At 33.3% G+C, this 16,813-nt stretch overlaps 1 protein-coding gene across 4 annotated transcripts in view; it reads right to left on the minus strand.

The window, feature by feature from the left end:
• The window catches only part of SCFD1 (sec1 family domain containing 1), a 117,582-nt gene that overhangs the window by 30,711 nt on the left and 70,058 nt on the right, over positions 1–16,813 (minus strand). For all 4 annotated transcript variants that reach the window (XM_074289583.1, XM_074289585.1, XM_074289586.1 and 1 more), the window contains one exon: positions 8,400–8,496. In XM_074289583.1, coding sequence (XP_074145684.1) covers positions 8,400–8,496 — 97 coding nt within the window. The remainder of the gene's footprint in view (positions 1–8,399; positions 8,497–16,813) is intronic.

Consider the following 16,813-nt stretch of genomic DNA (forward strand, 5'->3'; position numbering starts at 1 on the left):
ACTATAAAAAAATCTTGTCTTCATAGGAAAAAATCTTAAATGAAATAAAGAAGATCTATAAAATATTCTATAGTTGTGGTAATTCTCTGTAAATTCATTTTTATTCTGAATCTAATAATTTGATATGAGCAAAATGGGACAGTGAGATAGAAGGGAATTTTAAGTGATAGAAAGAAGATACATTGAATGATAGGGAGTATATTATGTGAAAAGAAGGAAGAAAGAAAGGACTGTAGTGTAAATGAAGTCTGTGAAAGAAAAAAAAGAGGAGAAAAGGAAGAGAGGGAAATCAGGAGAAAAAGAAAATGGTATGTGTGTAAGAAAAATGTATAAAGATGGGGGGTGGGAGAAAGAGAGGATTAGGTTATGGAAAGCTTTTGAATACCAAACAGGGTTTTATATTTGGTGATGGAGGTTAGAGGGAATCAGCAGAATTTCCTGGGACCAAGACAATGCTTTGAGGGATAATGAGGGTTGTTGGACATGACCTGGAGTCCTTCAGCGAAGGAGTCTAAGAAGTGATCAGAGGCAGGAGAAAAACCAGGTGAGAGTAGTGTTCTGAAAAATTTAATGCCAGGAAAAAAGTAATAAGGGTTAGAGACTATGCTAAAGTATGAAAGACTACCAAAAAGTCAAGATGGATGAGGCTGAAAAAAAGTCACTACAGACATGGTCATTAAAAGATCATTAGGAAATTTTAAAGAGAGGATTTTCAGTTGAATGATGAAATTGGAAGGCAGACTATACAGTTAAGAGAGAGAAGGGAGTTAAAAAAAAAAAGTGAGAAGGTAGAATATGGAAACATATCATAGATGGGCTTCTCAAATAGTCTGGCAACATAAGGCAGAAGGTTTGTAAGACAGGAGGGGTAGATGGATCAAATAAGATTTTCTGAGGATAGAAGAGACATGGACATGTCTGCTGAAAAATGAGTGTCCAGGGATAGACTGAAGAGAAGTGAGAATGGGTAAGAGAATGTGTCAAAGGGCTGGTGTGAAAGGAGAATAGCCACTTGTAATAGAGGTGAAAAGGGATATTGTGGCAGAAGGCACTGAGGCCATGTGAGATAAGGAGAGAAGAAAAGGGAACTCATAGCAAATGTGTTTCATGATGAGATTTACTATTAAATTAGCTTTATCTACCCCGATTATGTGATCATTTCTATAGGAAAAAAAAAGGCTAAAAAAAAGTTCAGTGTTCTCCATAGCCTCTTGAAGACATTTGCCACAAACATCAGATTCAAATCTGAACAAATTAGATGCAGCTTGGGATAAAATTCTTACTCTAAAAAATTTAAGAACACTCTCCAAAGTGGATGTAATATGGATGAGGTAATGTAGTTCCATCATACATTTAAGATTCATTTTCTCTAGGCATTTTAAGAAACAAATTTTGAAGTTACCATAAAAAAAGCATTTACACTACAATAAAGAAGCCTACAAAAATCTCTTATCACTGCCTCCTGTCCTCCCAAACAACCCACTAACATAAAAAGTATCTCTTCTATGAAAATAATTTTAAGACCAATATGAAGAAGCATTTAATTTTATACTCATCAAAAATTAAATAAAAAATAACATTTCTGTGTTAAACATTCCCAAACAAGGGTAATTTCTGGTTGAACCAGCACCTGTAGAAAATAATTTTTTTTATTATAGCTTTTTATTGACAGAACATATGCGTGGATAATTTTTCAACATTGTCCCTTGCAATCACATCTGTTCCAACTTTTCCCTTCCCTCCCTCCACCCCCTTCCCCTAGATGAAAGGCAGTCTCATACATGTTAAATATGTTAAAGTATATCGTAAATACAATATATGTGTACACATCTGTACAGTTCTCTTGTTGCACAAGAAAAATCAGATTCAGAAAGGTAACTATAACCTGGGAAGAAAAACAAAAATGCAAGTAGTCCACATTCATTTCCCAGTGTTCTTTCTCTGGATGTAGCTGGTTTTATCATTGATCAATTGGAACTGAATTGGACTTCTCATTGTTGAAGATATCCACTTCCATAAGAATATATCCTCATATTGTATTGTTGTTGAAGTGTATAATTATCTCCTGGTTCTGCTCATTTCACTTAGCATCAGTTCATATAAGTCTCTCCAAGCCTCTATATTCATGCTGCTGGTCATTTCTTACAGAACAATAATATTCCATAACATTCATATACCACAATTTACCCAACCATTCTCCAATTGATGGACATCCATTTGTTTCCACAAACATTCTTGCACATACAGGTCCCTTTCCCTTCTTTAATATCTCTTTGGGATACAAGCCCAGTAGAAACACTGCTGGGTCAAAGGTTATGCACAGTTTGATAACTTTTTGAGCATAGTTCTAAATTATTCTCAGAATGGTTGGATCTGTTCACAACTTCACCAATAATGCATCAGTGTCCCAGTTTAGAAAATAATTTTTAATACATATAACTAAACCATTAAGCCAAATTATTTACTTTAAATGGCTCTGAAATCATATTCACCGCTAAAATCAAACCACAAAGCTTTTCCAGCTTCAGAGTACATGCCAAAGCTTCCATTCTACTTCTATTACTGTCAAGAAGTTCATGGTCACCTTGACGTCATAAAACAGCACAGTAGGATGACTTTATGGCTATAAAATATTTTAATGAAAAGTGAACTGCATTTATAAAGCACCTCTCAGTAGATCTTAAGATTAAATTTCAGAACACACACACACACACACACACGTATGCAAAGCTCAAATGTATTTTTTTTAAAAGGAGAACTTTATTCTGTAAGTTAAAAGAATGACAGTATTACTACAGCAGAAATAGTCTATAAATGGATATAGTACAAGGAGTCTATTTCTCAGTGGATACTTTCTAAAATATGTCTGAAGTAACAATTTCTATAAGATTTAAGGACAACAATATATATTCTTGATTTTAGTCCAATGAACAAGCTTCCAACACAACTTTATAACAGCTTCCAAAATCAAGCTGAGATGAAATAAATAATAAGACTTTTCTCAAAATGAACCTTCCCCTTTTTTAGTTCAAAACACTGTCAGAAAAGATGCTGGGGCCTGTATCCTACTGTTTCATTGGCAGTATTCTTCAGGCTGCTGGTTAGAACATCTTAGGAGTACAGTTCCTAATTTCATCACAATTATAAAAATAAACATGTCCAATAACAAGATCAAAAGCCACTTGGAAACCAAAGAAACATTTGGCCTGACAAGCCCAGCAGGCAATTGAAAAATAAAATTATTTCAGGACTTCAGTCTGAATAAGATATTTAATGCTCTACATTCACATTATGCCTATTTTTTGTGGTCTTTGTAGTGGTGAGAATAATAATTAAAGTCAAAATTTGGACAGTATGTACTTTGTTATTTCTAATTTTATCCTATGAAAATAGAGCTAAATGTTGACAGCACCTCTGACCACTGTTATTCTGCATTTATATGGGACTAGTTATTTATGAATTAAAGAACAACTTGAACTTCTTTTCCACAGTCAGCCAATGACATTTTGGATGACAGTACCAGAAGAATGGTTAGCAAGAGGTTCTTACTAATATTCCTAAAATTCTTTCTGAAAATTTATTAGGCTTTATTTCTTCTCTAATGGCAAAGAAATAAATGGAAAATTTTATTGATCACATATATATGTATTTTACTCTCTCTCTATATATACTATTAAATTATAAACAATTTAATTTGATAAATGTAAATTCCAATATATATTCTGGACTTAATTTTTGGTGTGTAAAATTTCTTTCTGCCAATTTAAAATTTAAAGGTTCTTTTGATATGCTTTTTAGAATCAAAAGGGTCTTCAATGGATGATTCCATTTATTTCCTTTTTGGGAGTACAGAAGTTGGACACCAGACTGTTCATATTTGGATAATTTTTCATGCAACATCTACTATCCTTGCTCAAGAGATTCCATTCTAGTCTGTCTTCTCTAAAAGACTGCCCTCTTTGTCATTCCCACTCTATCACTTATTTTCAGTTTCTTCCTGTTTACTGGCTCCTTTCCTGCTATCTATAAACATGCCCTATCATTGAAAATTCCTCATTTGATCATCAAAATTTTTTCACTTGGTCCTTCTATCCTTAATCCCATATAATCTCTCTTCTTAATCCCATATAATCGAGGTTCAAACTTTTTCCAGTCTTCTTACACCTTACTCATTTTCTGGCTATTCTATAAACAAGACATTCTAATAATAAAACTCTTAGATCTAAACTTCAAAGAAGTCTGAGAATTAAGACAAAGACCCATATGTACAAAAATATTTATAGCAATTCTTTATATTGGTAGCAAAGCATTAAAAAAATTGAGAGGAATACTATAACTTAGGAAATGTCAAAACAAGTCATGGTATATGAATGTGAAAACGCTCATGGCATATGAATGCGACAATACTGTTGTGCTGTTAGAATGAGGGGATAATTTCAGAAAAACCTGGGATAAGTTGTATGAACTGATTCAAAGTGAAGGAAGAGAACCTGGAGAACAATTTATCCAATAATAGCAATATTGTAAAGATAATTAACTAGTCAAAAACTGACTCTTATCAACACAACAATCAATCACAATCCCAAAATACTTACATTGAAGCATGCAATAAATATAGTGGTTGGTATACTTTGAAGCATATTATCTTTGTCTCTTCCACCATAGTGAATGCAGTAATTGGTTTTATATGACTTCATATTTTATAAATGATTTTGCTTTTTTTGCCTTCCTCAGGAAAGGAGAGAATTTGGAATACAAAAAATTATAACCATACCAAAAAGCCATTTAATTTAACCTATTTATTTTACAATGAGGAAATGGGGGCTCAAGAAGATGAAGCAGCTTGTCCAAGGTTACATAAATACAGAGAGGCAAGATGTGAACTTAAGAGTTCAAATAAAGTATTTCTCTCATTCCATAATTCTGCTGCTTTTTATTAGCACCAATCTTTTATATAGCCTCCAATTCTTTTGAGAATAGTTTGTTTCTAGGTGATTTTTGTATTTGTTAATTCTCTGCAGACAATGGCCATCAGAGTTTTTCAGAAAATTTTGCAAATGAAACGATATTCTGAACTATGGTCAGGGTACCATCTCTCTTTACTTAGGAAAAAAGATCCAAGTCATTGCTTCTATTCTTTTTTGGTCTCCAAGCTGTAATGACTTATTTTACATAGATTCAATTATATTAGGAAAGGTACTATAAAACACATTTAAATAGTTAAGGCAGGTGATGATGGCTCATAGGAAGGTAGTACCAGTGGAAATATCTAGAAAGCAGATTTAGGAGATATAGTGGTAGAAGCAATAATAATAAGTGAGCAGATTTGGGAAAATGAGCAAGAGGAAATTTAACTGCTAAGGTAACATCAAGATTTTAAGCAATGGTACTACTGACAGAAAACAAGTTAAAAAGGAAAGAAGTTTAGCTGGGAAGGAAGGTGCAAAGACAATAAATATAATTTGGAGTGCTATATATGAAGTAATGGAGGATATTCAGAGTATATAAGTGTTCTGTAACCAACTGGAAATGTGGGTCTGAAGCTTCAGAGTTTAAAAGTCCTGAAAATTTACATTTAGGAAATTTCTACATAGAAATAATGGTTATAGCTGAGAAACTGAATGAATTCTCAAGAAAATAGGATAAAGCTTTGGGTGACTTTAAGGCAAGTGGTTGAGAGGGAATGAAAGAAAATTTAAAGAGCTATGGAGGAAAATCCTGGAAAGTACAGTATCTCAAAGCCAATGAAAGAGAACCTATCCAATAGAAACAGTGCCCAATAGTTAACATTTTGCTAAGAAATCAAGAGAATGAGAAAAGAGAAATTTCCTTCTGATTTGGGAGCAAAAAAGTTACCAGTAATCTTTGAAACAGAACATTTTTAGTGGAATTTGGGGAATAAAAGGAATAAGATAAAGAAAACATTGAAAATACTGTTTCCCTTTTATATTTGTTTTCTTGAAACTTCTAATAATCTATTCTACTTTTCCTCAAAATTTTCTAAAACAAAATAGTAACTTAGTATTGTTATTTTTTATATTCTTGTTTTTGGCTCCTATCCTAAAGTAAATATCCTATTCCCTTCATATCCTAGTCTGTATCTTCAGTCAAGATAGGATTTTAGCTGAGACTGAAGGGAAGCCAGGAGATGGAAAAGAGGAGAGAGAGAATTCTCGGCATGAGAGAAGCCACTCAAAGTCGAAGTCCAGAGATGGAATGCTGTATTTGAGAAACAGTATTTTAAATCTAAAACTGTTATTTTAAAAACACAAAAATTGGGGGAGGATTCTGGGAAGATAGCTGAGTGGATTGATAAATTTCAAGCTCTCCAGATTCCCCTCCTTCCCCCTCTCCCCCCGCAAGGTGACTATAGACTAGATAAAAATCAAGAAGTCTTGAGACAGAGCAGGGATCCTCCCGATACAATCCAAGAAGATTTGAAGAAAGGCCCAAGACTGAGAATTAAGTTGTTAGAAGTGCAAACACCTCTGGGCCAGCTCTACAGAAACCCAACGTGATTGTGGGCTAGCTAAGAAGTATGACTGGAGCCTTGGCAGGAACCACAGAGACTTATACTTCCAGATTATGGAGGAGGTCTGAGTCTGGGAAGATCAAATGAACACCTTGGATGATTGGGAATGCTGGGCCCAGCTATGCTGCTGAGATGTTGTTCTGGGTGAGAAGGAACCAGCACCCGGTGAGTGCATAGGCAGTGAGGCAGGGATGTTGCTTGCTGCTGGCACTTGCAGGAGTGGAGAGCTCTTGGTTTGGGGTTTCTGGTTGGAGGGGAGAGCTGAAGGGAAACTAGAGGCACTATCCCCCCATTCCACGATTAGAGTTGCTTACACTAATACCTCTTATTAAAAAAAGTGAACTGGCAAAGAAGAAATAATCCCACCATTGAAACATATTGTGGCGACAGGGAAGACCAGGGTTCATCTTCAGAGGAAGACACTTTAGTAAAGAAAAGTTTCTATTCCAAAGAATAATGTGAAAATGGCTCCCTGCCCAGAAGGAATTTATATAGAATTCAAAAAGAATTTTAAAATCAAATGAGAGACATTGAGGAAAAACTAAAAAGAAAAATAAAAACCATCCAAGAAAAACAAGAAGATTATGAAAAAAACAGTTAGACAACTAAAAAAGAAGGTAGAAGTCTCGAAGATGAAAAAAATTCTCTGAAAATTAGAACTGGGCAAGCGAAAGCCAATGAAGCTATGAGACAAGAAATAACAAAACAGATTATAAAGAATGAGAAAATAGAAAAGAATGTGAAACATCTTATAAGAAAAATAACAGATCCAGAGAACAGATCAAGAAGAGAAAATATAAGACTAACTGGACTGCCAGAAAGTTCTGACCAAAAAGAGAACATGGACACAATAATGTAGGAAATAATCAAAGATAATAGTCCTGGAGTGATAGAACATGGGGGCTAAGTAGAAATAGAAAAAATCCACCAATCACTCCCTCAAAGAGATCCTCTGTGGAAAAATAATATTATTGCCAAATTTCAAAATCCCCAGATCAAAGAAAAATTTTTGCAAGAAACAGGAAAAAATACAATTTAAATATTCCAGAGCTACAATTAGAATTGTACAAGACTTATCTGCAGCTGCCATTAAGACTTCAGGTCATGGAATCATATCTACTGATAATCAAAAGAGGTAAGCCTGCAGCCAGAAATATCATATCCAGTAAAATTATTTAAAACTTTAAATGAGAAAAAAATGAATATTCCATAAACTTACAGATTTTCAGAACTTTTCTATCAACCAAACCTAAACTTCATAGAAATTCACCCCCAAGCAAGCTACAATTAGGAAAAGATATTTATGTATACATAAGTAGATAAATATATACATATAGACACACACACACACACACACACACACACACACACACATATAACAAGAAAAAATAAAAAATAAAAAAATATTTTAGCCAATCAAGAATGGCCATTGCATATTGGTAAGCTTCTTCCACCCATTAATGAGACAATGAATCATACCAAACAGATAAGAAGTCCAATCAAATGATTTCACTCCACAAATTCACAAAGATATTTCACTTGTTCAGACTCACTAAACTTTCTGAAATTAATTGAAAAAGAATGAGATTCTTATTTGCGAAGAAAAATTTTTTTTAATGTAGTCCATCCATTATGTTCAACGTACAACAAAAACATTTCAATAAATCAAAAATGAAAGCCATGTTCAGCTGCAAAGCTCCTGAAACATCTTTAGAACAGTTTTACAACAGTGAATGTCTTATCTAATCAACTTAACAATGTGATTGACCCTGAAGAAACAGAACTTCTATTTAGAATAGTCTCAAGTTTTAAATGACAGTCTCATCCATTTTTGAGCTAACAGCAGTCTCAGATTTATGGTACTTACCATCAGGGTCAGAAATCATGTCCAGAAGAGATTTGTCCAAAGTGGTCTTGCTCATTATTTTTTCTTCATATTCAAAATACACATCTAGCTTTCGAGTCTGTTTCAAAATAAGCATAAAAAAAAGTAAATTACATTGGAAAAGTATAATAGACATGGTCTACCTGGTCCACAAAATTCTTTGTGTTCCATGTTTATTTTTTAAAACCACTCATTTCTTCATTGAAAATTCTGACCATACAATACATACCATCAGATTGAATGCTTTTGACAGGTTTAAAATATACATACAAGACAGAAGAACTGGCCAGAATAACCTTATATGTATGATTCTATCACTCTGTAACTCAAAATCCCTAATGGTTACCTACTGTTTAAATGTATTCTGCACAATGAAATCCTTACTGTTTTCAGGAAAATTTCTCTTATCTTGGCACTATAGATCCTTTGTAATTGGACTTGAACCTTTTGTGTAGCCATAATTTGGGTAACCTCTCTTCATATACTCTTGGGATTCAGCAAAACTGGTCTTCTTTTATCCTCGAAGATGGCTGATGTTTTCCCATTTCCACGTTTTTAGATAGCATTCCCTAAACTTGGGCTATCCAGTTCCCTATTGCTTTACCTGTTCAAATCTTATATTGGGCTCATTCAGTTGCAAACAATTCTTTTATGTATTTAATTTCTATTTTGTATATATAGTCTTAGGCTTTCTATTATTCTATGGAATTCCTAAGGCCATCAGCTATACCTTATTTTATCTTCTTCAGCACATGGCAGAGTAAGCTACATACATATATAAAATAAGTATTTAATACATGTTTAATTGCCTTGTGTGATGATGGAGTACAAAACTGGAGACTTTTTTTTAAAATCTGTTTTTTAGGCTTAAGAAATTTACAATAACTGATAGTATATTGGTAAGAACAAAGAAAATTACAATATGCTACATAAGGATAAAAAAAAAGAGGGCAAATCAGCAAACTAAATGAACCAAAACATATCTGATAATGAATATCTTATGATTTATGATTTTTCTAGCATGTTATCTATTTGTCAAAAGAAAAGATGCATGTTTTAAGTCATTATTTGTTTTTGTACATTGAAGTACTTATGTTTATTATTACTTTACAAAAGAAACTTTTTTTAAATAAAGAAAAGTTCATTTCTAATTGAGAGATCAAGAAAGGCATCAAGAAAAATCTGACATATGAGCACTCTAAGTCTAGCAATATATTCTTTACATCATTTCACATCTTCAGAGTATTTATAGTTCAAGTATACAGAAACAAAGAAATCAAGAGAGAGAACTTATTTTGGAAGAAAGTAAAATGGGTCAGTTTTAGTTACATTGAATCTTAAGGTGCTGAGACTTCCAGGTAGAGTTCTCTAAAAGTAACTGAAAATGCCAAGATTGGGAGAGGAATCTAGACTGGAAAAAAAATGATTTGGAATAATCAACATAAGGGTGATGCTTTCCAGGCTAATTTCATTTTTAGGGAAAAAAAAGGGGGGGGGTGAACCTTCATATATAATTTCCATTAATTTCAAGTAAAAGTTAATAATGCACAAGCATTATTACAATTTACTGTTTATCCATAAATGACCACATTAGGATCTTTGGGGTCCGTAATTAAGAATCACTGAACTTAGAAAGTTTACTTCTCCAGTACTTTTCCAACTTTCTGAAATGTAAACAGATAAGATTTTAAGTATTAAAGAATTACAAAAAGGACAGAAGATTGCTATATATGGCTTTTTAAAAAATTTTAAACTATTAGGAAAGAGAAAGATAATGAAAGAATGATTAAGGAAGGAATAGGGATCTCTGCCTGACACACCTAACAAGAAAACAAAGGAAGATGGAGAAGAGAAACTACTCAATTTCTATTTTATTTCTGTTTTTTTTCTCTAAAGAAGAATGGGATTTAGCAGGGGAAGGACAGATAAGTCTCACAAAATTTTGCAGTGTGAGAGGAATTTTAGCAGCCATCTAGTTCAATCAATATCTGAAAAAAAGAATCCCTGTTATAAAATGCTTGATAAATGATTATCTAAGTTTTTGTTAAGACCACCAATGAATGGGAATCAATTAATTTGTTTTGTTTAACTAAAAGTAATTATTAGGGTTTAGTTTTTCTTCCAATGGTAGAAGTAGAGTTTGGAAGGAACTGAGATCAGTCTTTTATTTTTATTTTTTTTAAAAGGAGTCACTGATTTTTTAAAAATGCACTATTAAAAAACCAGAAAGAATCATAGACAAGCAGAACAATTTTTAAAGATATATGCTAACTTTATTATATACATAAAAATAAAAGCAAGCTATATATACTAGAAATTCCATTTCATAATCCTCCTTTTCTGCATGTGGAATTACTTATTTTGTTTGGTCTTATGCACAGAAATAAATTAAAAACAAACAAACAAAAAGAGAAAGAACTTGCTACTTTCCTGTGTCAGCACATTCCACTTTTGAAAAGGTCTGATACTTAGTAAGTTTTCCCCAAAATTTGCAATTTTCTCCTTTGTAAATGTGCAAACTTCCTTAGTATCAAAATCTCTGCAGTTTCCTCCCATTGTTCCTAATATTACATTTTATGTTTTTATCCAAGACATATGATTATGACACATTGATGCTGTTACTAACATAATAATTCGAATTCCTCAATCAGCCTTTCAGATTCTTAAAGATAATCATCATATTGCTTTGTGCTCCTGTCCCTTTTTGCCTTTTCCTCAGATAGTCTGGACCCAAGACCTTTACTCATCCTACTTGCCCTCTTCTGAATATCTTAGTTCTCTAAATCATGGAATTCAAAATTGAACCCAATGTTCCAGTTGTAGTGAAACAAAGGCAGACAACAATGGGAATTATTAATTCCTTATTCTTGGAAGTTATGCTTCTTAATACAGCACAATAACAAGTTTTGGGTTACCATATAGAAAAAAGTCCAGAAATCTGTGAAGAGATGGCAAAAGCAATAAATTCTCTTGAATGACTCCAAATCACCTAACTAATCTTAAAGTATAACTCAGGGTAGGCAACAAAGTTGCAAAAGAAACTCTTGAACCTCTTGCTCAATGTAGTCCTTGAAGAATCATAGCAAAAGGAAGAAGTACTGAAGATAAATATCATACCAATCTTCACAAAAAGAAAGAAGGCATCTGGATTTTGACTGACATTAATTCCTATTAAAATTCTATAATGAATTATCAAAATGACAACTTGCAAACATTTGATGAAGTTGTGTTCACTATAAACCTGCATATATTCTTCCCAAATTAATATTTCTTTTAGGGAGGGTTATCTGCGATTTCAAGAAGCTATGGCATGTACAGCAGTCACATTCTAGTAAATTACTTTGGCAGATTAACTAAACCAAGCTTAAGGGTAGCCAAGAGGTATCAAACATATCAATGGATTAGGGGGATGTCTACCCAAGACATGTGAATACTTCCCCCAATGGAACAGGCAGAGATTTGTTCCAATGGCCATAAAGGGGGCTGGAACAGGTACTGTGGAGCACTTAAGAACTTGGTCAGACAACGAAGATGCCAAGATCATGTGTATCGTGGGTCATCACAAATCATTCTGACTTTTGTCTTGCCATTGGACTCTGGATGATTCTGAATGAGATATATGAGGCTATTTTGTGCAATTCTGCCTCATTTAAATTCAATTTAGGTGCAAGTCAAGAAATCACCCTTATCCTCTCATTGATTCTTTTTGTAAATAGAAGCCTAACAATCACCGTATACTTAGATCAAAGGTATGTGACAATATCATGATATTCTTTTGGATAAGATGGGGTGATCTCTTTGCAATGAAGTAGCTCTGCAACAGACTGGTCTGACCACAGCCCATATGTTGGTCCCTGGATCAATGTTAACCGGGAAGGGAGACTGTCAATACAATTAAATAAAGATCTGCTATTATCTCTATCCTGTTAGATATTGTTTATCAGCGACTTAGATGAAGGCATATATGGCACGCTTAATATATTTTGGGTAATGAAAAGATGAAGATAGCTGACATATTATATAACAGAATCGGGATTCAAAAATAATTCAAGAGATTGGAAGAATGAGTTGAAGTCATTTCCCCCAAAATAAACTTAAGAGAGATAAATGCAAAGCCCTACACTTGGATTCACAAAATCAACCATACAAGTGTAAAATAAGGTAGTTCATGTTTAAAAAAAACAAAAAAAAACACAAAACAGTGAGTGAGTCAATAAGTTTGATGACAGTTGAAAAAGGCTAATTTGATCTAAGGATAAATTAACAGAATGAGAAAGGCGAGTCCAAGTCCTTCTGCTCTAGTCAGATCACCTCTACGTCCAGTTCTATGTCACACTTTTTAGAATGACCACTGACATGCTAGAATATATCTAGAAGACACTTTAGAGAGTGAGGGTTAGTGTAAGGTAGCAAATAATAGATGTTTTCAAATATCTGAGAATTAAATAGAAGAAGAATTATGCTATGTTTTTAAAAGGCCGCTTTATAGAAATCTTAGTTGTTTTGGCTGGATTTTGGGAAAATTTTTCTAATGGCAATAAAAAAAAATATTTAAGATTTCAGGGGGTACTAAAATCTCTGTCACAATGGAGGGCTCCAAAAGGAAGTTAGATCCTATTGGATTACATTCATGAATTGGAGAAAGGTTAGGTTAGCTGACATTCCCTTTGATTCTACAATTCTTTAAATCTGTTTCTGTGACTGAGTAATTCTGTGCCTCAGTTTCCCCATCTACTAATGTTGAAAATTTAATTAAGATAAAAAGTCTGGCAAAGTGAATAAAATGTTATTTTTTTTTTAACATATTATATAGTATTTTTATTGATTTTGTTAAACACTTTCCAGCTCTATTTTTTTTCATATTCCTTCTTTTTTTATTAATTATATTATTATAACATTTTTGACAATACATATGCATAGGTAATTTTTTACAACATTATCCCTTGTACTCCCTTCTGTTTTGAATTTTCCCCTCCTTCCCTCCTCCTCCCTCCCCTAGATGGCAGGCATTCCCATACATATTAAATATGTTATAGTGTATCCTAGATACAATATATATGTGCAGACTGAATTTTGTTGTTGTTGTTACAAAGGAAGAATTGGATTCAGAAGGTAAAAATAACCTGGAAAGAAAAACAAAAAAATGCAAACAGTTTACACTCATTTCCCAGTGTTCCTTCTCTGGGTGTAGCTGATTCTGTCCATCATTGATCAATTGGAACTTAATTAGATCTTCTCTATGTTGAAGATATCCACTTCCATCAGAATACATCCTCATACAGTATCATTATTGAAGTGTATAATGATCTCCTAGTTCTGCTCATTTCACCCAGCATCAGTTGATGTAAGTCTCTCCAAGCCTCTCTGTATTCCTCCTGCTGGTCATTTCTTACAGAACAATAATATTCCATAGCATTCATATACCATAATTTACCCAACCATTCTCCAATTGGTGGGCATCCATTCATTTTCCAGTTTCTAGCCACTAAAAAAAGTGCTGCCACAAAACATTTTGGCACATACAGGTCGCTTTCCCTTCTTTAATATTTCCTTGGGATATAAGCCCAGTAGTAGCACTGCTGGATCAAAGGGTATGCACAGTTTGATAACTTTCTGGGCATAATTCCAGATTGCTCTCCAGAATGGTTGGATTCTTTCACAACTCCACCAACAATGCATCAGTGTCCCAGTTTTCCCACACCCCCTCCAACATTTATCATTATTTGTTGCTGTCATCTTAGCCAATCTGATGGGTGTATAGTGGTATCTTAAATGTTATTCTTAAATTCAGAAAATTTTTATTGTTGTTCATTGTTTCACTCAGGTCTAACTCTTCATGATCTCTTTTGGGGTTTTCTTGATAGAGATACTAGAGTGGTTTTCTATATCCTTCTCCAGCTCATTTTAGAGATGAGGAAACTGAGACAAAACAAAGTTAAGTGACTTGTTCAGGGTCCCCTAGCTCATAAGTGTCTGAGGCCAGGTCTCTCTGACTCTGGGTCTGGTGCTATATCTACTGTGCCACTGAGCTGCTCAATATTTAGGAGGACCTACGAATTCTGGCCTATGAAAACTACAGGTTTTACAACCTAGACAATTCAATGAGTACCTTAGACAAACCCTGAATGCTTAGTCATAATGGGCTATGTTCTGAAAGTCTTCATATTGGTGGTTTCCTACAATAACAATCAGAGATCCTTCATTTATTCCCACCTACAGAGCATCTTAAACCAGAATTACCATTCACAGAACAATGAGAGGAATGTTTGTATTAATATAAAATGAAGTTGCCTATGGAATGTTGCATACATTATCAGATGCTGTTTGTTACACTGCAGATAAGATTTAGTGGCTGAGGGATATACAGGAAAATGACTGATACAAAAAACAAAAATAACAAAACTTTTTTAAAAGATAAAAGTGAGAATATTTCACTTAAAGTATAAATTAAATTACAAGTAATCACATTTTATGGAATGTCTTCTTCCTAAGTTGAATCTAATTTCACACATGAATTTACTTTGGTTCTGAATTCTTATACTTAAAATTGACCTGATTTCCTGAAAAGTTTCAGGTTAAAAAAAATTTCAGAACCTAGAAGTGTTGCTTTTGAGGGTGGGAGAAATGGAGATTTTTAAAAATGGAGGAGTAGAGTAGACAAAAAAAGAGAATTAAACAAAGTACTCACTTAACCTACTCAGACCTGAGTTTCCTCATCTGTAAAATGCAAAGGTTGGACTACATGTTCTCTGCTATCCTTTCAGCTTTACATTTATGAGCCTATGATCTTCATTAAAGACTTATCGATGCCTTTTTGTGACAGAGAAAAAGAGAGGGAGAGAGGGGGAGGGAAAGGGAGGAGGGAAAAAGAGAGGGAGAGTGAGAGTGTGTGTGTGTGTGTGTGTGTGTGTGTGTGTATTTATGTATGTATGGAAAAGCTAGGTACATAGTGACAGGCCTGTTTGCCTGTCATTTGAAGAAAAGCCTAACTGCAAAAGTTCTTCACCAATTTGTTAACAGAGTGATGAACTATGTGGCCACAGCAACTCACAAAGATATGTCTCAGACATATAGATGTTGTGATAAGCACTAATGAAGGGCTGACCCATGTCAATAATTACTATAACAACATTATCTATCATTTATATAGTTCTTTTTAAGTTTTAAAAAGTGTTGTACAAATATCTTGTTTGATCGAAGAAAATCAAAGGTATTCTGAAATAAAGAGTTTATGTAATTCAAGAAGGAAACCTCTCTCCTTTAGTTCTCTTTTTCATATACTTTATTCAGAAACTTTGTTTTAAAAACTCACATGACCCAAGTGCTTATTCCTTATGAACTACCAAACCTGAGAATTCTACTAGGTTTATCCACAAGAATTTTAATCTTAAAATATTTGTCTTTAATGATGGATAGTAGTTATTCTTTCTTCTGTATCTTATCTATTCTGTATCTTGAATGAAGCAACTGCTGAATTCCATATCTACTTATATGTATACACCAAATGTTCTATAACAAGCTCCTTTACCCCATTTTATCTATATTTACATGTTATTCATAATTGGGTTCATACTCTACTAAGTCTTTAAAAAAATTACATATCCCATCATTTCATACAGCCTAATCATTTGAGTATGTGCCCATCTGGCTATCCAGAACAAAAGGGAGAAGACAACCATCTTTTTAGAAACATGTTAATTCTTTGTAATTTTGGAATGCTCATTTTTTATTGTTCTGTTTACATTACTGTACTTGGTATGCATTGTTTGTTTGTTTTTTTGACCTTGCTTATTACTTTGCTTTGCATCAATTTATGTAATAAACACAAAAGGGCAAAAAGATCTACATGTCACAGTAGTATTTCATTATTTTTATGTACCACAAATTCTTTAGCTATTCCTCAAAGGGCAGATATTTGTTTCCAAGTCCTTGTTATCACAAAAAGTTTAGTTATAAATATTTTGATGTACATGGGAAATTTCTTGGCATTAATAGCCTCCTTGGGATATGAAACTACTAATTTCTGGGTCAAAATATTAAGAAATTGAAGTCCATTAAAAATTATTCCTATTTGGTGATATAATTTCTAGAAAACTAGCAAAGATACTAATAAACATTACAAACTTTAAAATAACTCCCCCCAAACCAACAGTATTCATGCATAATAATATATAAAATCTGAGAATCAGTAACAGAGAAGGAAATCAATGTCACAGTCACATGATTGGGGAGTTAAATCTAGACCAGGCTTATATTATGGACACTTTTGGTTATCTGGTAAAAATCTATGTACTGCTTTTCAAAATAACCTTTTAAAATGCTTAAAATCAAGTACAAAAGTTTACAAAATAATCCAATCATTCTGAAATAAATTATCAAGATTTTTTTTTTTTAAT

The sequence above is a fragment of the Sminthopsis crassicaudata genome, chromosome 2, assembly GCF_048593235.1.
Source record: "Sminthopsis crassicaudata isolate SCR6 chromosome 2, ASM4859323v1, whole genome shotgun sequence".
NCBI lineage: Eukaryota > Metazoa > Chordata > Mammalia > Dasyuromorphia > Dasyuridae > Sminthopsis > Sminthopsis crassicaudata.